Source organism: Hemiscyllium ocellatum, chromosome 17 (assembly GCF_020745735.1).
Source record: "Hemiscyllium ocellatum isolate sHemOce1 chromosome 17, sHemOce1.pat.X.cur, whole genome shotgun sequence".
Taxonomy (NCBI): domain Eukaryota; kingdom Metazoa; phylum Chordata; class Chondrichthyes; order Orectolobiformes; family Hemiscylliidae; genus Hemiscyllium; species Hemiscyllium ocellatum.
The window spans coordinates 35,410,407-35,433,068 of record NC_083417.1 but is presented as its reverse complement, the minus strand read 5'-3'; the positions used below and the strand labels follow the sequence as shown (position 1 = coordinate 35,433,068).

At 39.3% G+C, this 22,662-nt stretch overlaps 1 protein-coding gene across 1 annotated transcript in view; it reads left to right on the top strand.

The window, feature by feature from the left end:
- The window catches only part of znf507 (zinc finger protein 507), a 53,718-nt gene that overhangs the window by 12,787 nt on the left and 18,269 nt on the right, over window positions 1-22,662 (top strand). Inside the window, exon 2 of the mRNA XM_060837677.1 lies at window positions 19,075-21,429. Coding sequence (XP_060693660.1) covers window positions 19,138-21,429 — 2,292 coding nt within the window. The 5' untranslated portion in view covers window positions 19,075-19,137. The remainder of the gene's footprint in view (window positions 1-19,074; window positions 21,430-22,662) is intronic.

Below are 22,662 nucleotides of genomic sequence, written 5' to 3'. Positions count from 1 at the left end.
GCCAGAGCATGAGTCAGCCATTCAGTCCCTTGAGCTTTTTCTCACGTTTTGTTAAATCCTTGGCTTATCTGTATCTCAACTCCATTTAAACTCCCTTTTTCCATATTACATGACACCTTTACCTAATAAAAGTCATATCACTTTCAGTCTTGAAAATTTCAATTTACCCAATATCCACATAACTTTGGGAAAGGCAGGTGCACACTTCCACGATCTTTGTGTGAAAAACTGATGCTTATTTTCATTCCCTATGGTCATGTTCTAATTCTTAGGTTGTGTTGTCTTATTCTGTATTCCCACCATCAGAGGAAATGTACATACCCTATCAAATCATTTTGTTACTTTAAAGACTGACTAAATTGTCCCCTCAACCTTCTGAATTTAATGGAATATGAGGCAGATTTATTAGGGTTGTCTTCATAATCTAACCCTTTGTTGCTTCATCATTCTAATGAACCTGTATTGAGCTGTGATTGTTAGTGAGGTTCTGTAATAAACCTGGTGCAAACCTCCAGAGGAGGTCTGTCCAAGTCTCTATAAAACTGAAGCATCACTTCCTCTCTTTTTTAACTTTCCTTACAAAAAGGCTAGTATTCATTCACACTCTGAATTACTAGTTGTACCTGTGCATTAGTTAAGTAAACCTAAATTCCTATGTTTGTTCCACAGCTCTTAGTGTCTCACCTTTAAAATGTACTGGCTTGCATATGTCATAACTTTGCGCACTCAATTAATGTCCCTTTTTTAACTTTTGTTCTCATTCACAGAAATTGCTGTATCTCCTAATTTACTCTTTTGAAAATTTGGAAACATGAGTGTCTCTGTTCCTTCAGTTAAGTCATTAATTTATTTGGTGGAGAGCTGTTGTTCCAGTATAGACCTCTGAGGAGCACTGCTCATCACATCCTGTCAAATAGCGAATGACTCTTTAAAAATAGCCCTCATTTTCTGTATGCAAATAAATAACTGGCACATATTTTTCTCTCTCTCTCGTTTTTTGCTAATAGTACTTTGTGTGGAAACTTATTAAGTATCTTCTGGAAGTCAATATGGGTAGTGTCCATAGTGACTCCCTATCCATCATAGAGTAAAAAATGAGGTCTGCAGATGCTGGAGATCACAGCTGCAAATGTGTTGCTGGTCAAAGCACAACAGGCCAGGCAGCATCTCAGGAATAGAGAATTCGACGTTTCGAGCATAAGCCCTTCATCATGATAGGCTAAGTGATGGCCTAGTGGTATTTTGCTGGACTCCTAATGTTCTGGGCACCCGCGTTCAGATCCCGTCATGTCAGATGGTAATAAATATCTGGAATTAAAGAGTCTAATGATGACCATGAATCCATTGCTGGTTGTCAGGAAAAACCCACCTGGTTCACTAATGTCCTTTAGGGAAGGAAACTGCCGTCCTTACCTGGTCTTGCCTGTGATTCCAGATCTAAAGCATTGTGGTTGACTGTTTAGTGCCCTCTGAGTCATCAGGGATGGGCAATAAATGCTGCCTGGCCAGAGATGCCTTCATCCTGTGAATGAATAAAGGATCTTGAAAAACATGCCACAACTAATTTTTAAAAACTGCATCTAGAGGATATCATAAAATTTTGAAATTACGTTACCAATTTCCTCATTTTTAAAATATCTTGGATAGAGATAATCAAGTCCTGGAGGTCAGATCTCATCAATTTCTCTTGCCTTTTTGCACTTCTATCGACTACATTCATCATTTCATTCATTCATCTGTGTTTTTCCTGAATGCAGATCCTTGGCTCATTTTCTGTTGATGCTTCATACTGAGGTCCTTTTTTTGACTTTCAGTGATGATTTGATATTGCCTTCCTTCTCAGGCAGATCAAGGAGGCAGATCACAAGTTGAACTAAGTCAAAACAGGAATCAAACTCTCACTGTGGGTGTTATTCTGCAACACATGTTAGCCATCTAGCCAACTGAGCTGTTGTTTGAGGCTTTCTCTTTTTGTTGTCTGGTTCAAGACTATTATGTTGAACTATCTTCAATGGCTCACAATTATTGTTTGGTCCTGAGATTATTGTACTTGCAGTAAGCCTGTTAGATTGATTAACTTATAACTGTTATTAATTTTCTAAAATGAAATGTGCACATAGTAAAATGCAGTATAATTTGTAAATCAAAGACAATGAATAGGTAGAAGTTAAGAACCCTTGATATTTTTATTTGAAGTTGTACTAAAAAATAATTGCTAAAGATTATTCCGGTTTCCCAGTAAGTCTCAAATATAACATTTTACATTAAGAATATTATTAGAGGTAAAGAAAGTTAACCTTTGTAATATTGTAGTATCCTGCTGGTTGATTGCTTCGCAATTCCAAAACAGCATCAGGCCATCTGACCAACAAGTCCACTGGTGTTTGCATGCTTAGTGTTTCAAATTTCTTGTGTCTACCCTATTCCCATGTTCCTCTGTTCTCTTTTCATTCTTATTCTTATCCACAACAGTTAACTTTCTTTTTGTTTCAGTCATCAACTGGAGATGCGCATTTCACAGCCTCTCCAATAGATTATGTAAAGAAAAGCTTTAAATGTTCCTCAGTCTGAATCTCCTACTAAAGCTTATACCTTGTGTTTCCCACATTCTAGATATTTCAATTACTGAAAACGGTCTGTTTCTGACTACAGTGTACCAGTTTAAGTACATTTATTGACAATTCTTTCATCTCTTCCATTTCTTATAATAAGAATGTTTTCAAAACCTTCTTATTTTCTTGCATTGTACCTATTCTAGTGTCTCAATATCCTCCTTATAGCCTGGAGCTCAAAACAAGGCATGGCAGTCCTACTGTGGTCTTACTAAAGCTTTAAAGATGTTCCCAATTACATTATGACATTTACTACATAGCTTTTGCCAGAAATGCCAAAATTTTTTCTTATCATGTGTGACTTTCAATATCTTGTAATTAATAATTTTCATTTCTTCATTTTCATTGAAGTATTAATTCTTTTTCAGCAAATATTGCTGTCACATTTGTTGACATATAATTGTATGTGTCGCTTTTTTTTCCCCGTACTGGCGGTTGATAAGTATTTGCTTCCGCTCTATCTCAGAATTATATACAATACCTCATATTTAAGTGTCCTCTGAAAATTTTGAATTTAGTTTCCTCTAGAATCTGACTTGTCTAATATTTCTATCAGCTACAATCATAACACATGTTAGTTGAATCATAGAATCATAAAGCAGGGAAACAAACCCTTCAATCCAACTCATCCACACCAAACAAATTTTTCAAATTAAACTTGCCTGTGTTTGGCTCCTTTCCCTCTAAACTTTACCCATTCATATACCTATCTTTTAAATATTGTAACTGTACTTATATCTACCACTTCCTCTGGCAGTTCGTTCCATAGACATACCACTCTCTCTATGTGAAAAAGTTGTCCTACAGATCCCATTTAAATCTTTCTCCTCTCACCTTAAAAAATATGCCCCTAAATTTTGAACTCCCCCATCTTAGGGAAAAGACCTATTTGACCAGGACACCGAAGGGTCTGTTTCCATGCTGTACATCTCCATGACTCTGTGACCTTCAATTCAAATGTTTAATACTTTGACATCAATAATTGAGCTCAGTCATCAGTGGAATGTACAATTAAAGGAAAAGCAATTAATCTCCAGAGCAAATAGAAGTGAAGTTGGAGAAGCACAACAGGCCAGACAGCATCAGTGGAGCAGAAGTTGATGTTTTGGGCAAAGCATATCTTTTGAGAGTCTGTTTCCTGCTTAGTGTACTCTTAGGAAGAATGATTGTTGTAATATAGAAACAATTTTCCCATTTAATTGTTTTCTTTTATGAAAAGGGTAGATATTTTGAATTATAGTGTTCTTAATTTGTTTATGTGATGCTCTTATTGTCTAATTCCACTCTTTCTTGGAAGTACGGACCTGGGTTTTCACCATGTCCTGGATGGTTCAGGAGCACTTTGAAAATGGGGTTGCATCCCAATTCCGATATTCACAGCTCTATTCCTGGGTTTTCTGAAAATTGCTTTTAAGCTTTTGACTGGTTTAGGTAGAAAGCCTGTTACTGCTACTCCAGAGATAGCCACCTCCATTGTACCGAGAGGTGAGCAATTTTTGAGTCATCAGGCAAGCTTTTCATAGAGTCACAGATCACAGCAGCTCAGCTCAGAATTGTCATGAACTCTGCAAACAGAAGCCTTTAAAAAAATAAATTCAAACTGTCTTCCCCCTACCTGCAATGGTCCCTGATACAAATGTGCCTGGCTAGACCACTCTGCCTACCACATAACCAATATGTCCCATTCATGCCACCTGATACCAGGCTGTATCATTTATATGTCTGTTCACTGTCTATGTACTGGATTATAGTAATGAACACAATTAAGGGACGAGGATGAAGAGGAATTTCTCCAGCCAGAATACCACAATTTAGAAGCAATACATGTATAACCAACTGCAAATAAATTGTATTCATTCATCCTCATAAACTCCTTTTGCAAGATTTATGCACCTCTTGCCACAGTTTTTAATCTCCAAATTGTTCTAGCGTCATGCATTCTTGATGGTGTCAGCACTTACATTGTCTTTTTTTTAGTGATATGAACAGTTATTCTATCATAAAGTTGAATTTGAAAATTTCAATGAAGTAGTTCAACATTGAAAGATCAGGATTTTGCTCAAATATCAAGGAGTTTGGTAATTATAAATTAACATTGGTTTATGATTATGGTGGATATGAACTTTGCAATGTTTGAGAGCCAGTAACAATCCCAAAGTTCTTTTTCCACTGTAGAATATTTTAGATGCAGATTCACTGCTTTAGAAAGGTACCCCACTGGGTTTTCTATACCAATTCATCACCTTGCAACCAGACCACACCCACTGCCAATTCATTATCATTAAATGCCATTTTTAAGATTTGGCGAAGTCAGAGATGTCAACATAAGTTAATTTATTAGCACTGCCTTCAGCCTTTCAAAAGCCTGTTGGCATTCTTTTGACTATATTACTTTTGCCTGCTTTCATAATATTGCCTGCTTTTGTAATAAATACGTTGGAGATGTTATCATTGTGCCAAAGTTCAGCATAAGCATTTGAAAGCATACAGCGGATAGAGTTTAATTTAGTTAACTGTCAAGGAAAAGAAAAGTAAGTGGCTGTGATAGAATTGCCCCATCTCTAAATCTAATCATGAAATCATGAGAATTTGCAGATAGAGTCATAGAGATGTACAGCATGGAAACTGACCCTTCACTCCAATTTGTCCATGCCGACCAGATATCCCAACATAATCTAGTCCCACCTGCCAACATCCAGCCCATAACCCTCCAGATCCTTCCTATGGGAGGTCATGTTGTGGCTGTACAGGACATTGGACAGGCCAATTTTGGAATATGCGTGCAAATCTGGTCTCCTTCCTATAGGAAGGATGTTGTGAAACTTGAAAGCATTCAGAAAAGATTTACAAGGATGTTGCCACGGTTGGAGGAGTTGAGCTATAGGGAGAGGTTGAATAGGTTGGGGATGTTTTCCCTGGAGTGTCGGAGGCTGAGGGAGGTGACTTTATAGAAGTTTATAAAATCATGAGGTGCATGGATAGGATAAATAAACAAAGTCTCTTCCCTGTGGTGGGAGTGTCCAGATCTAGAGGGCATAGGTTTAGGGTGAAAGGGAAAAGATATAAAAGAGACATGAGGGCAACTTTTTCGCGCAGAGGATGGTAGGTGTATGGAATGAGCTGCCAGAGTAGGTGGGGGAAGCTGGTACAATTGCAACATTTAAAAGACATCTGAATGGGTATATGGAAAGGAAAGATTTGGGCCGGGTGCTGACAGGTGGGACTAGATTACGTTGGGATGTCTGGTCAGCATGGACGAGTTGGAGTGAAGGGTCAGTATTCGTGCTGTACATCTCTATAACTCTCTGACTTTATCTACAAAATTGTCATGATTTCATGATTAGTTTTAGAGATGGGTCAGTTCTATCACAGCCACTTATTTTTCTTTTCCTTGACAGCACTTGCCTTTGCCCTAACCCTACAATGTGTTCTAGATTAGTTGAGCTGGCAATTGCAAAGTAACTTTTGGCAAGATATATTGCCAAGTCTGCTGACGAACAGTTTAATATACTGTAACAACTGCAACCATTAGATTCACCACACAATTATGAACACTGATTACATCTTGATTCATAATTCTTTGGAAAGTAGCTGGAGCATTTTGAACCTGATGGCCTGGTGTGACATTAATATATCCCATTTGGTATATAACAAAGGCTGATTTCCATTTAGCTCTTCATGTCAGTGCCATTTGTCCGTATCCTTTCAATAAATCAATCCCAATAAGGAATGAGACATTGCTGAACCTCTCATTGTATTTTTTTTAAAATGAGTAATGGAAATGTTTTTTTTACTGCATTTACTTTCATCCGTGCAGATTCTAGTTGACGCATCTTGTTTGTGAGCTAATACTGCTGAAGAATTTCAACTGCTTTGACTGTTCAGTCATGACCAAGAAGTTGAATTCACTGTATTGTCTAGAAATGGTGATGGTCCATGACAAACAGCCAAGAAAGTGACTTTGCTGTTACCAGTGGTTAACTCATGCAAATAGTGGCTCATCGAAAGCTGGACATAGGCTGATTGGTCTGAGACAATCAAATCTCTCAAAGAAAAGGTTGTGTCAAGTAGAACATGATAGCATAACCCTGTAAGTGGAAGCTAAACTCATATTTGTATAAGGAACATTATGTAGTTGAAGAAAAGAAGCAAGATTGGGTTATTGTAAGATCTTGTAATTGTGAAAAACAGCCATTACTGAAGATCGTCTGCCTGTGACATGCTAAGAGTAAAAGCAAGCATTGATGTCCTGCTGAACTTAGGCAATGTAGCAGAAAGTTGAAGAAGCATTTTCATGGAGATTGAGCTGAGAATATCAAAGGCTATAGATCTTTTGGGGATAAGAAATAATGTGCCATAGTCATAGAGATATACAGCACAGAAACAGACCCTTTGGTCCAATGCTGACCAGATATCCCAACCCAATCTAGTCCCACTTGCCAGCATCCAACCCATATCTCTCCAAACCCTTCCTATTCATATACCCATCCAAATGTTTTTTAAATGTTGCAATTGTACCAGCCTCCACCACTTCCTCGGGCAGCTCATTCCATACACGTACCGCCCTCTGTCTTAGCCATTGAGAGTGTAATTCTTGATTTTGGATAGGGAAGTGGAAAGACCATGTATTTATTTTCTGCAGTTTTGATTATAGAATGAAATGGGAAAAGGATCATTTTAAAAACAAAGGTTTTGGAAGAGATTGCTGCATTTTATAAAAATAAGAATATTGTAAGTACTATTTATTCTGTTGCGATAGGTTCATTTGCAAATGAGTGGATACCAGAGACATTGTACAAAATGCGATTTGAACTGTACTGAGTAGCTGTTTAATCTGTGGAATACTGAGCAGTTATTGTTGACTGAGGCCTTCTGTCTGTCAATACCTTAATGATTGGTCTCCAGTTGCTGTACAGCTTGTGGATCTGATCAATCTAGCTAGAAGTCATTGGACCTCTGGAAAAGAAGGTGCTGTCATTCACTGAGTGCAGTTTAAAAAATCGCTTAAAGCCTGTGAAAGTTTAATTTTCCTCACCAGTTGGAATAAGCTTGGGCAGCACGGTGGCACAGTGGTTAGCACTGCTGCCTCACAGCGCCAGAGACCTGGGTTCAATTCCTGCCTCAGGCGACTGACTGTGTGGAGTTTGCACGTTCTCCCCGTGTCTGCGTGGGTTTCCTCCGGGTGCTCCGGTTTCCTCCCACAGTCCAAAGATGTGCGGGTCAGGTGAATTGGCCACGCTGAATTGCCCGTAGTGTTAGGTAGGGGTAAATGTAGAGGTATGGGTGGGTTGCGCTTCGGCGGGTCGGTGTGGACTTATTGGGCCGAAGGGCCTGTTTCCACACTGTAAGTAATCTAATCTAATCTAAGCTGTTATTTTTAACTAACAAATCAGAGTTTTTTAAGTTTGAACCAGTTGCTCCTCCTGCAAGCGTGAAAGTTCATGGAGAGAAATTGACCAACAGCAAGCTCTTGGGGGAGGGGCGATGGAGGTGGGATAGGTGGAAGGAGGTCAAGGTGGCCTACTTCTTCAAGGACCACAACCCTGCCCCCTGCAAAAACGCCATCCCATATTCCCAATTCCTTCGTCTCCGCCGCATCTGCTCCCAGGAGGACCAGTTCCAACACCGCACAGCCCAGATGGCCTCCTTCTTCAAGGACCGCAGATTCCCCCCAGACGTGATCGACGATGCCCTCCACCGCATCTCCTCCACTTCCCGCTCCTCCGCCCTTGACCCCCGCTCCTCCAACCACCACCAAGACAGAACCCCACTGGTTCTCACCTACCACCCCACCAACCTCCGCATACAACGTATCATCCGCCGTCATTTCCGCCACCTCCAAACGGACCCCACCACCAAGGATATATTTCCCTCCCCTCCCCTATCAGCGTTCCGCAAGGACCACTCCCTTCGTGACTCCCTCGTCAGATCCACACCCCCCACCAACCCAACCTCCACCCCCGGCACCTTCCCCTGCAACCGCAGGAAAAATGTAAAACTTGCGCCCACACCTCCACACTCACTTCCCTCCAAGGCCCCAAGGGATCCTTCCATATCCGCCACAAGTTCACCTGTACCTCCACACACATCATCTATTGCATCCGCTGCACCCGATGTGGCCTCCTCTATATTGGCGAGACAGGCCGCTTACTTGCGGAACGCTTCAGAGAACACCTCAGGGATGCCCGGACCAACCAACCCAATCACCCCGTGGCTCAACACTTTAACTCTCCCTCCCACTCCACCGAGGACATGCAGGTCCTTGGACTCCTCCACCGGCAGAACATAACAACACGACGGCTGGAGGAGGAGCGCCTCATCTTCCGCCTGGGAACCCTCCAACCACAAGGGATGAATTCAGATTTCTCCAGTTTCCTCATTTCCCCTCCCCCCACCTTGTCTCAGTCGGTTCCCTCAACTCAGCACCGCCCTCCTAACCTGCAATCTTCTTCCAGACCTCTCCACCCCCACCCCACTCCGGCCTATCACCCTCACCTTGACCTCCTTCCACCTATCCCACCTCCATCGCCCCTCCCCCAAGTCCCTCCTCCCTACCTTTTATCTTAGCCTGCTTGGCTACTCTCTCTCATTCCTGATGAAGGGCTTATGCTCGAAACGTCGAATTCTCTATTCCTGAGATGCTGCCTGGCCTGCTGTGCTTTGACCAGCAACACATTTTCAGCTGTGATCTCCAGCATCTGCAGACCTCATTTTTTACAACAGCAAGCTCTGTCAAGCCAAGAGGATAATCGCAGTGAATCCTATTGACAGAATTGCCTTCTCAGATTTTCCTTCTGTTCAAAACAACGATTTGTTTTTGGTGTCTGTCTGTATGTGTTTAGGGGGAGTTTTAGAAGAGTATTGGAGTTTTAACCAACTGTGAACAGTTGGTTAAAAATGTGAACAGTTCATAGTTGCTTACGTGTAGCTGGAATCTATTTATTTGTTATTATTAATTTTTGTTAAGTACACAATTCAGGTTTGTCTTTCAGTTAACCTCGTTCTAAAAGATAGATAAGTTGGAGAATTTTTGGTACTTTTATAAAATATTTAAATTTTGTGCTGATTCTGGGATTATGGGTCTTGGCTTCCAGGGTGCTAACCAAGTGAGGAGTAACAGAAATCACAATTTGACATTTGGAATTTCTGCCTCATTCTCTTTAATTCATAGCTTCCCCATATAGAATCAGAGAATCTCTACAATGTAGAAGCAGACCATTCAACCCATGGAGTCCACACCAATCTCCCAAAGAGCATTCCACCCACACCCACCCTCTACCCTATTCCCATAACCCTGCAATTCCCATGGCTAACCCACCTAGTGTGCACATTCCTGGGCATTATGGGCAACTTAGCATGGTCAATCCACCTAATCTGTACATTTTTGGACTGAGAGAGAAACCGATGCGCCTGGAGGAACCCATGCAAACGAGGGAGAGAGTTGTCTGAGAGTGGAATCAAACCAGTGTCCCTGGTGCTATGAGGCTGCAGTCTTAACCATTGAGCCACTGTGCTGCCCCAAGATCTTGATTCAGCTGTTTAGATTATAGTAACTACCAAGATTAATTCAGTTGTTGCATCCCTTTTTGAACTGCACTTGGCAGTGTTTTATATTTTCAAATAATTTGCAATTAAGTGTTCATTTTTAAGCAAGCTCTTTTAGATGGAATTCATACTACTTTCATTTTATTCATATAACTCCGTATTCTTCAGTTGCATGTTCGTCATGTTGTGAAAGCATTTAGTTTGGAGACTGCCAAGAGAACTTGGAATATAAAATCAACCACCTGAGACTGCTCAGTTTGCCAGTTGCAGGCTGATAATAAATTCCTTTTCCACCAAATGAAATTGTACCCTGCTTAGAAAAGAAAGTAATCCTTTATGACCAGGAAAAGTGTATCCTTGCTACTCTATAAAGATTTAACACTGTGTATTTGATAAGTTGTCTGATCCCTGAGAAAATCATTATGAAATATGTAAGGTTCAGTCATGCCCCCAGATTGAGCAAATAATCTTGGTTTTCACATTTTAATTTTGTTAATAATTTGGAAAGTCATTCATCTTGATAAATTTCTGTTCATACTTTCAAAAATGAGAAGACACGTTCTCATTTATTTTTTTTTCCCTTTGCCCTCTAATCCATTGACTAGAAAAAAAGGAATGTGGTATCCCTATTATAATTGGTCCAATTTACAGGCAACCCCTTTTAGAAATAATCTGTTGGAAACATGGGCAAGTAATGTGGAAGCTCAGTAAGGTTTAAAATGTAAGATGCCTATGGACGAAAAGAGTAGTGTTCAGTAAAGTTGTTTCCTGCCCGATAGGAAAAATTGTGCAGTTGATGGTACTCCAGACTGTCTGACATCTATGATTTAATGAGTATAGAGTTCTGATCTATCAACCTGACTTGTTAGATCATATGTTTATATTTGTTTGGTCAGTTAATGTGGTAATTATTATTAAGACATGTTCACTCGAGGCTATAGAATTTATCTAAATCTAAATACTTTTGCTATATGTTTTAAGACAATTATAACACAAAATCTTAACTTGTTTTCTAATACTATCCATTGGAGACTCCAATCCGAGAGAAATTACATTCCTTAAATTTCAGCTTAACTGATTCCTTACAAGAGTTTTGCTGTGAGGTAATTTAATGCATCCATTCTAAATTTGCCAGCATGCACTTTTTCACAAATCTGCGAGCCTAACCTTCCTCAGTTCCAGTAACCTCCAGACTGCTAACAAAATTGTCCAGGTTTGGAGATCTCAAAACTAAACTCTTCTGATATGTTTTGTTTCCAGTACTGTCCTAAGCTCCTAGGAGAAACTAAACTTGCTTTTAACACAATCATATTGTCTTAATTTAATTAAAACTGGTTCATTCCTAGACGCTTCTGAACTAAAAATAAAGCTATTAAACATCCATGTTTACTCTACCTACCCTAAACCTGACAATATAAACATCTTTCCATTAATGCCATATGTGTCTGCAATCACCTGTGTTATGACAAAATGCTGGATTTAGTCATTGTTCTATCAGAGCTCTCTGACTTTTCTTTTTTAAAAAAAAGCCATTTCACAGAAGTAACCCTGCTACTGCCACTTCTATTTTTAAATCCTAATTTCAAAAATATGAATTATAAGTCATGCATCACATGAAGCATTGTAACTACAAATGGATTGAACCAGCTAGAGAAGAGTTAATATTTTTCAAAAAGAATGTGCTAAGAATCATCTACAACTGAAGGAAAAGCAAAATACCGCAGATGCTGAAGACCTGAAACAAACACCAAGAATGCTAGAGAAACTTAGCAGGTCTGGCAGTGCCCATTGAAAGAGGAATTGAGTTAATGTTTGAGTCTGGTATGACTCAAGTCTTAGCCTGCCTGGCACACTCTCCTCATTCCTGATGAAGGGCTCTGGCCCGAAACGTCGAATTTCCTGTTCCTTGGATGCTGCCTAACCTGCTGTGCTTTAACCAGCAACACATTTTCAACTATGACTCAAGTCATATTGAACTCAAAGCGCTAACTCTGTTTCTGTCCGCAGATGATACTAGATACACATGTTTTGGCTTCATCCTATCATTTTTTTGGTTTTGAATTTGAAACTTGCTGTCTTACTGAGACTAATATAGAGAACTTCATAATTAATGTGCATTTAACAGGCATTTGAAAGGCAAATTGAATTGAAAGACAAATTGCTGTTTTGGAAGAAAGGTAACATAGCAATTTTGCAACTGGACAGACTATCTTTCCAATTTATTGAAAAAAACCCTTGCTTTGTCTTTTGGATATAGTTGAAATCTAGCTCAGACATAAGCAATAAAAGAACTGCTATGCCAGTGGCTGTCAGAAAGAAGAATTTGTCCTGTCAGAGTTTGTGTAGCTGCTGGTATATATTTTAGTTGAATAAAAGTGAGCAAGTTTATAATTTGGCACTCCAGACTGTCTGACATGTATGATTTAATGAGTGTAGAGTTCTGGAACAGTTCTCAATCACCAGTTGTAAAGCAAACTATTGTGTGTTCAGTATATAATGAAGTGCATCAAAGCCAGCTATAAATCCTGTCTGTAGAAGTTCCGTGGTGGATTTATTACTGTACCCAGTTACAAAAATATAGAATATTTTTTTGCTTACGTGCAATTCAGTTGTTTGATCTGAAAAAGCAGTCCACAAGCATTTTAAAACCTACTTGGTAAGAACGCAATGAAAATGTAGAGTAACATGGATTAAATAGCAAATGATTTTTGATTGGAAGAAAGATTAATTATTAATTCCATCTGCCCACAACAAAAAGTAGAAATAGCAATAAAATTCATAAAGCCAATATGTTGTAGTTCATGTGGTATTAATTATAATACTCAACCAAGTTTTGTGTCCTTTTATCTTTGCTATTTCTCCTCTGAATTATCACCTTATAGTGGAAGTTTCTTTCATAGAAATATTACTAAAAAACAATTGAAACAATTGGTCATTGTTAAGGTTAATGTAAAACTGCATGAGCATCTCCATTGTTTCAAAACTTACGAAAGCTACTTTTTGTCATTTTATATAAATAATTTGGATGCGAGCATAAGAAGTACAATTAGTAAGTTTGCAAATGACAACAAAATTGAAGATGTAGTGGACAGCAAAGAAGGTTATCTCCAATTTACAATAGGACCTTGAGCAAATGGGCCAATGGGCTGAGAGGTGGCAGATGGAGTTTAATTCAGATAAATGTAGGGTACTGCATTTTGGGAAAGCAAATCTTAGCAGGACTTATACACTTAATGGGAAGGTCCTAGGGAGTGTTGCTAAACAAAGAGACCTTGTACTGCAGGTTCATAGCTCCTTGAAAGTGGAGTCGCAGGTAGATAGGATCGTGAAGAAGACATTTGGTATGCTTTCTTTTATTGGTCAGAGTATTGAGTACAGGAGTTGGGAGGTCATGTTGCGGCTGTACAGGACATTGGTTAGGCCACTGTTGGAATATTGCGTGCAATTCTGGTCTCCTTCCTATTGGAAAGATGTTGTGAAACTTGAAAGAGTTCAGAAAAGATTTACAAGAATGTTGCCAAGGTTGGAGGATTTGAGCTATAGGGAGAGGCTGAACAAGCCGGGGCTGTTTTCCCTGGAGCGTCAGGGGCTGAGGGTGACCTTACAGAGGTTTATAAAATCATGAGGGGCACGGATAGGATAAATAGACAAAGTATTTTCCCTGGGGTTGAGGAGTCCAGAACGAGAGGGCATAGGCTTAGGGTGAGAGGGGAAAAAATATAATAGAGACCTAAGGGGCAACTTTTTCACGTAGAGGGTGGTGCGTGTATGGAATGAGCTGCCAGAGGAAGTGGTGGAGGCTGGTGCAATTGCAACATTTAAGAGGCATTTGGATGGATATATGAATAGGAAGGGTTTGGAGGGATATGGGCCGGGTGCTGGTAGGTGGGACTAGATTGGGTTGGGATATCTGGTCAGCATGGACAAGTTGGACCGAAGGGTCTGTTTCCATGCTGTACATCTTTCGTAATACAGTCACAGAAATAACTACAGACTCCTTCAGTAATATACTGGGGTTTATGTGGTGCAGGATACTGATGTGATATGCAAGGCTTAAAACATGAGATTGGTAGGCAAATTAATCTGGTTAGCGTAAAAATGGTTCAGGATGTAACTTACAATTGAAGCAAAAGCTCATAATGTTATTTGGAAATGTATGCTCTTTAGAAAATTGGATTTTAATTTTTAATTCTGAGAGTTTGGCTTTTTTTAAACTTAATATTATTCTGAACAGTGAGCAGATAATGGCATCTCCAAAAAATTGAGAGGTTTTAATAAAATAATGCAAAGGTGTTTGCTGACTATAGTTTTAAAACCCAAGAAGAGAAACACGGTGGCTAGAAGTGGAATAATTTAGGGAAAAGAGTTTTGTAAAAGCAGAGGTTCTATTAATATCAGTCACCAAAACAGTCAAGGCAGACTCAGGGAGAAGTTCTGAGTTGCTTAGAGGAGAATCTGAGAAACAGAAGGCTGTGGTAGTGTCTGAGAGCAAGACACAAGATTGTCTAAGGCTGTTGAAGATATGAATTTGAAGAACTCCTGTTCAGCAGTATTTGTAGGGTCAGTTAGCAGCCTGTTTAAAGGTTTCAGGGACAGATATTATTAAAGAAAAGAGCATTGAGTAAAGGAAACTGATTGCAGGCATGCCAGCTGTTCTAGGAGCTTAAGCATGGAGATAGTGACCCTTCGCTAAGGGTTGGATGTCTGTAAAGTTATTGTTTGGGTGAAAGGGTTGAATCTGTTTTTCTTGCATAATAAATCTTAATATTCTTTTGTTAAAAGTACATTGACAGCCTCTTGTGAATATGTTCAGTGACTAATCTCCATGGCAAGCAAGCTGGATCTGACTTGGACCATAATCAGCATACAAATTTGTATGTGCAACTGTCAACATGCACATGTACACTGACAAATCCACATCTCTACCACTATTTCACCTCAATATCCAATTACTGGTTCTGTCCAGAATCCAATTCTGATTAACAGTTCCTCCAGCTCAGTGTTGAGAAGATGGAACCCATTCCTTTTGGCTTTTATCACCACCTGTGGCTTCATTACCAGTCAATATCTCAGTCTGTAATGTATTATTAACGATATAATTTATCCAGGACTGATTTTCTATCTGCATACCTTTTACGTTGTTGCAGAATATTGTTCATTTACATTCAAATCTAAGTACATCTACGACTGAAACCTTTTGTCATCTCCAGATTTTACAATTTCAGTGGGTTTTTTTTAGCTAATGTTGCATATGCTCCCCTCTACAAACATGAGTTCATCCACTCTGTGGCTCTTCTCCAGCTTGGGGATTTTTTTCACCCCCACACCACTGTCCTTATTTCACTAAATCCCTTATTCAGCCAACCTTAAATTTAAAATCATTCTTCTTGTTAACAAGTCCCTACATAAACTCTTCCCTACTTACCTCTGTAAAGATTTGCACAACTCCTCCAAAATTCTTTCCCTCCTTTCACATTCTGTTCCTTGGAGTTTAGCTCTTGACTGGTTTGATGATCCATACATCCATTGCTAATAGTTGAGCCTTCACCACTTAAGGCCCACATTTTAGAATTCTGTCCCTTGGAAATATCTAGTTCTTCACCTCCATATTCTCCTTTACAACTCTCCTAACATTTCCTCCTTTGGCTAGTCTATTTTTTAATGCCTCCATAAAATCCACAAGATGTTTTTCTGCGTTAAGGTGCAATGTAAATGCAAGTTGTCTATTCCCAGATTTCAGTATGACTTTGGGAGTATTACATAATTTTTCAAGTTAAAAGTTCCTAGAACATGTTCTTTTAGGTTATACATAATTGGATGTGTTGATTTTAAAGCTAAGGATTTTTGGCTTTCAGTGCTATGAAGGTATGCTTTTTTTTTAAAATGGCCATAAAGTCTTTTGAGACAATAAGCTAAAGGCAGCCTTTTGAAGAAACCATGTGACTTGAGGTAAAAAGACCAAGCTAGACACCTGGTGAGATAATTGCAACTTATTGTTGACTTGAGCTCTTACGACTTACAGAAGAGGAAGCCAAAGACTAGCAGCAGGTTGCAGTTCAGAAGAAAAGATCCATACCATCAGATTGGCTGATTAGCAGCTTGAAAGTAATCAAATCATTATTTCTTCAAGCTCAGTGAGTAAAGTCAATAAATTAATTTAGGTGGCTGCATGCAGTCAGTAAGGAAAGATCACGTCGAAAGTGAGGCAGAGACTCAAGTGAATTTATATTTATGATTTTGGAGCAGCTTGAGAATAGAATTGGTAAATCTTTATATTTTTTCTTGTTTTAAAAATCTAAAGTTCAGTGTAGTTAAAAGGTAACTGACTGAGTGATAACCATTCCTCAATCACTTAAAACTTTAATCATGCTTCAGTAGGGATTGATTACTATTGAAACTTAAACTCGGCTCTGTTTGAGAGGATCTGTTGGAAAGTGTGCTATCAATGAGCTTTGCGTGGTCAGTAAGGAAGAATTACATCCCAAGCAATGCAGATTATGAAGCAGGAAAGGCAGATTGCAAGAGGGATACAAATGGTTTGCAGGAAGATATTGAATAGATTAAGTGGACAAAAAGTTGGCAAATGGACTATAACGTGGGAAAATGTGAAGTTCATTTTTGAAAGGGAGAACAAAGAACAATATTATTTAAATGAGGAAGAACTTCAGAAAGCTGTAACACAAAGGGACTTGGTAACTTTCTGTGCTTTATGCACAAATACTACACAGATGCAGCAAATAATCAAGAAGGCTAATGGTATGTTGGCTGTTTATTTCAAGAGTGTGTTATGGACCAAGCCAGACTCATCAAAACATTTCAAGAAGGTAGCCCAGACCCTAAGTTTGCTAATTGTTTTAAGCAGGTGTAACACGGAAATTCCAAGAAATGCTGCTGGTCAAACCACTTAGTTTTAAGCAAAACAGAATTTATTTACAAGATTACTGAATGAAACGCAAACAACAGAAAACAGAATACCAAATAACTTCTCCAAAAACCCAAAAGATCATCCCGACTTAATCGTGCTGTTCCAAATACGTGCAACAATCCCCATAAACACCCTTGGCACAAAAGGTAAAATCAAACATTGGTTCTGACAGGATAGAAGTCAGAGAGTACCGGTCTGGACCTGCTTCTTTGGGTGTAGTAGTGTTTTTCTCCCCCCACTACTGCTTAAACAAAACACCAAACCAGAGAAAAGCTGAGCTGGGAAAACTGGCCTTTGATTGTACAAGTGTTCTTTTTTAAAACTTGGAAGCCTTCTGCCTGAGGCAGTACCTGTTAGCTATTGTCAAATTGGCCCTGAAACCCTTCAGCCCCAGAGTTTTCGGAGTCTGTGTTGTTTACGGCCTCTCTGGAGGAGAGAAAAAAATCAAGGGCAGCATAACCTTGTCAAAGGAGTAGCTTCATCACAGGTGTTAGAGTATAAGAGTAGGGAGGGCTTACTGCAACTGTACAAGACCACCACATCTGGAGTACTGAGAGCAGATTTGGTGCTGTTAATTATAAAAGATATTATTTCACTGGAGGCAGTTCAGAGAGGGTTCATTAGGATGATGCCTGGTATGGTGGGTTTTATTTTTATAGACTAAGATTAAACTTATTGAGCATCTACTCATTAAAGTTTAGAAGGATGAGAGGTGATCTCAGTGAAACATATAGAAATTTTTAGGGGCTTGACAGAATAATTGCTAAGAGGATGTTTCCCCGCATTGGAGAGTCTAGGAGCAGAGCGCATATTCTCATAATTAAGGGATGTCAATTTAAGACTGAGATAAGAATTATTTTTCCTTAGAGGGTTGGATGTCTGGCACTCCTTGTATCAGAGAGCTGTTGGGGCAGTGTCCTTATGCATATTTAAGTCCTAGATTCGTGATCAGTTGGAGAATCAAGGGTTACGGGGAAAAGGGAGAAAAGTGGACCTGAGGAGTGTCACATGATTGTATGGAATGGCAGAGAAAATTTGAGGGTCTGAGGTTTTTCTCCTGATCCTAACTTTTAATGAAGTCTCCAGGAAAGACAATCATGGAAAAAAATTGCATCTGATGAACTTTCTGAAATTGACCAAACAGGCATTTGACTTTCAGATCCACGACAAATTTTTAAAGTGAAGGTAGGTCTGATACTTCATTGGGGTTATGTATCAGTAAAGTTTATTGCTGGGAATTGGGTTGAATTTTCTTTTTTTTTAATGTTGAGATCTTGCCAAATTCTTATTGTTTCAATTTACTGACGATGTAGGTGACACTGGCTGGGCCAGCTTTTATTGATCATCCTCTAGTTGCCCTTGAGAGGTTGGTATCAGTTGCCTCCTTGAATCACTGCAATATATTTGTAGACTCATGGTAAATTAGGAGGGAGTTCCAGAACTTTGATGCAGCAACGATGAAGGGTAAATGATACTGTAGTACTTGCAGGTGGTCATATTCCAATGTGTTTGTTGCCCTTGTTCTTCAAGATGATAGGACGGGATTAGAGTGGTGGTGGAAAAGCATAGCAGTTCAGGCAGCATCTGAGGAGCAGGAAAATCGACGTTTCGGGCAAAAGCCCTTCAAGGGATGATAGTCATTTCCATGCTGTACATCTCTATGACTTGACGACCATGTGTTTGAAAGGTAATGTCTAAGGAACCTTCATGTGGGTAGCGAGAGTGCACTTTTTCCTTTTTTTTTGAATAATAAAATTATGTTCTAAAGTCCATTAACATCCTCAAGTAAATGTGTTCAGTGACTGACCACCCTGGTAACCAAATTATAAGAATAATATTTGTGATCTATCAAGCCAGATTTTATTCTAAATTTTGACTTGTCCACCATTGCCATCACCTGGGACACAACACCACAAGAGTTAATGTGTTCTTAGAAGTAGGAATAATTTACATGCAGATGTTTAAAAGCTAAATGTTTTGTTTCTTTTGTAGGTACTCTGGGAAAAGCTTAACAGTGTTGCACTGTTAATACAACACACTAGTAGGCTGGACAGTATGATTTCAGATGCTGTTGCAGATTCCCAACCACAAAGCCATGGCTGTATAACAAAGCATAAATGTGATGAACATATCTTGAAGCAGATAGCAACTCGTTCATTTGTGGATAGCAAAATTGTATCAAAAATGGAAAGATCGGGCTCATTAATTCGGGTTATTGAAAAATTAAGTAAGATTGTGGAGAAAGGAAGATCGAAGCAATATTCTCTAGCTGGTCAAAAGAGGCCTTATACTAATACCGCTGACGCAAGAAGTGCAATATTTGAACATGCTGACAGCTGTGAGAGCACAGCCAAAAAAGCTGTGGACAGAAACTATGGCAAGTTACAGGATCATACCACAATTAGAGAGACTGACTTTAAGACACAAGATTTGCCTAAGAGTTGTAATAGACTAGATCAAAGGACACATAACTCTGCAGATAAAACAGACACTTCAAAAAGATTCTGTTGTACTGTTTGTGACTATGTTGCTTCAGAGCAACCAGCTTTTTATTTACACTTACGCAGCCATAACAGTGCTGAGATCTATACATGTGAACAGTGCAACTTTGCCACTACTGTTTCCAAAGATCTTGCCGAACACAGATATTTGCACAGGAACCTCACTCGATATCAGTGTAATTTATGTAAATTCAGTTCACTGACTTTTCCGCAGCTAAAGGAGCACTTTGAACAACATGGAAAGTCCAGTGACGTGGTGTTGATGTGTTCTGAGTGTTGTTTTGTTTCAAAAAAGCAGGAGGAGCTTGAAGCTCACATTTGGACCCATCTCGAAGATGCACAGGTACAGAGGAAACATTTGCCACAGATTCAGCAGCAATCAGAGTTAAGTACCATAGGCAGTGCAAAGTCAGGAGGCGTTGCTTTGGACTCTGAACCAGGCCCAAGAAAGTGGTATACATTTGATCAGTACGGCATGTATAGGTGTTTGATTTGCAGTTATGCTTGTGATCGCCAGAGAATGTTAAAAACACATGCATGGAAACATGCTGGTGAAGTTGATTGTTCATATCCAATTTTTGAGGAGGTATCTGAGCCAACTACCTCAGCAGTTTCATCTACAGCTCTCTCAACCCATGATGAGGAACCAGTTATTGTTTTTTCAACAGCCGGTAAATCAGAAAGTGTGCACTGCACTGGTTCAAATCAGTTGCAGTTTTGTGGTGTGGCTCCAGTTACTGTAATTAACTCATTGGACTGCAGGCCCTCTCTACCTGAGACAACTGTGAAAAGTTCCGATATTACCTGCTCAAAAGCACCAAGTCCAGCCGTAATGGAAATTGTCGAAGAGGAATCTCTGGTACTGGATTGTGAACATGAAAACATAATTTCTGATAGCCTTCTTTCCTCCGCACAGAAGATAATTAACTGTAGTTCAAACAAGGTGGGGCATGTCAATGTTATCGTGGAGCGGGTTCCAGGAGCTGGAGATACTGTTCCAGAAAAGCACTTTCTAATGACACCAGACATTGAAGTGGAAAAGAGACTTATCTCTGAAAAGTCTCATGTGATCTATTGTGAAGATCCATCAGAAATGTATCAACAAAGTAACAGTACGACTGAAGTGGAAACTGCTGCCATAGAGTGGAATCCTGAAGAAAGTAATAATGTTTTAAAACCTTCTGAACCTGCAGCAGTTGATGAAAATGTTCCACCAGTACGAAGGAGGACCAATTCAGAATCTTTGCGGCTTCATTCATTGGCTGCTGAAGCTCTCGTCGCAATGCCAACAAGAGCACCAGAATTAACCAGAGGGAATGCTAAAAATCCTGAACCTGATACAGGGCAGATAGGTGTTGACGTCGGCACTTCCATTTCTCCAGCTCTCGGTTATTCTCGAGATGGTACTAGTGACTTACAGCTTGATAAAGCTAAATCTGGTTTTTCTGAAGTACCTATCAAAATGGGCATCAGCATGTCATTACTCACTGTAATTGAAAAATTGAGAGAAAGAACTGACCAAAATGCTTCTGATGAAGATATCCTGAAGGAATTACAAGATAATGCACAAAGTCAACCTTCAAACGACCTGAGTTCATCAGGCAACCTAGTGGAGTATATACCCAATACAGAGCGGCCTTACCGTTGTTGTCTCTGTCACTATAGCAGTGGTAACAAGGGGTACATTAAACAGCACTTAAGGGTTCACCGGCAACGACAGCCTTACCAGTGCCCAATCTGTGATCACATTGCTTCTGATAGCAATAGTCTGGAAAGTCATATGATAAACCATTGCAAGACTAGAATGTATCACTGCAAGAGGTGCAGTGAAGCATTTTATTATAAGGTACACTGATTTTAATTACTTAGATATGTTGCAATTAATGTGTGTACGTTGAAACTAAAGTAGAATAAGAGTTATTTATTAAAGTAACTATTATACGAGTTCTGATACAGTGAAGCAACAGTAAACTGTTGAAAGCCCAGTTTTGATTGTAATAATTTGTAAGTTTGGGAATCTATTCTCTTATTGGAAAAAACACTCACTTTTTAAAAAGTAAGGAAGTTCTACATGTTTAACAGTATTTTATTTGTGATTCGGAAGCTTAATCAAGCTGTGTAAAGAAAATCTTGATCATTATTTAGAAAGTGGTGATTTTAACATTGAAAAGTGGTCTCATGCCTTTCTGAAAAATCGGGGTAGTTGAATTTTTAAATCTCATCCAATGCATACTTTGAAGTGATAAATTTGTCTAAGTTTTTAACTTCTAATTATTCTATAAGAATTGCTAAAGTGTCCTGTGAAGGAGTACATCTTTTAATTTTGGCTCCTTGTAGTTTGGTTTCATCTCAATCAGTTGTTCTGGACAAGGCTAGACCACTCAGAAAATTCTTAAGCAGGCAGCCCAGACCATAACTTTGCAATTTGTCTTGGTAAGTGTACAGTGAAAATTATCCAGAGTCAGGTAGCTAGGTTGACTACCAGTTTTAAAACACCGAAATATTTATTCACAAAATTACACAATGAAACACACAGAACAGAATAAAGAACCCCTACAGAACTCAGTCTATTCAAACTAGATTTAATTATGCTGTTCCGAATGTACACAACAGCCCCAAAAAATAAACCCCCCTTAAAACCCAGTACAAATGGAACATGTGACACTGGACACGCTCCAGTGCCAGTATGTCCTTCCTGAGGTGTGGGGCCCAAAATTGGACGCAGTATTCTAAATGGGACCTAACTAGAGCGTTATAAAGTCTCAGAAGCACGTCGCTGCTTTTATATTCCAACCCTTTTGAGATAAATGACAACATTACATTTGTTTTCTTAATCATGGACTCAACCTGCAAATCAACCTTTAGAGAATCCTGGACTAGCACTCCCAGATCCCTTTGTACCTTGACTTTATGAATTTTCTCACTATTTAGAAAATAGTCCATACTTGTATTCTTTTCCAAAGTGCAAGATCTCGCATTTGCTCAAGTTGAATTTCATCAGCTACTTCCTGGACCACTCTTCTAAACTGTCTAAATCTTTCTGTAGCCTCCCTGCCTCCTCAGTACTATCTGCCTGTCC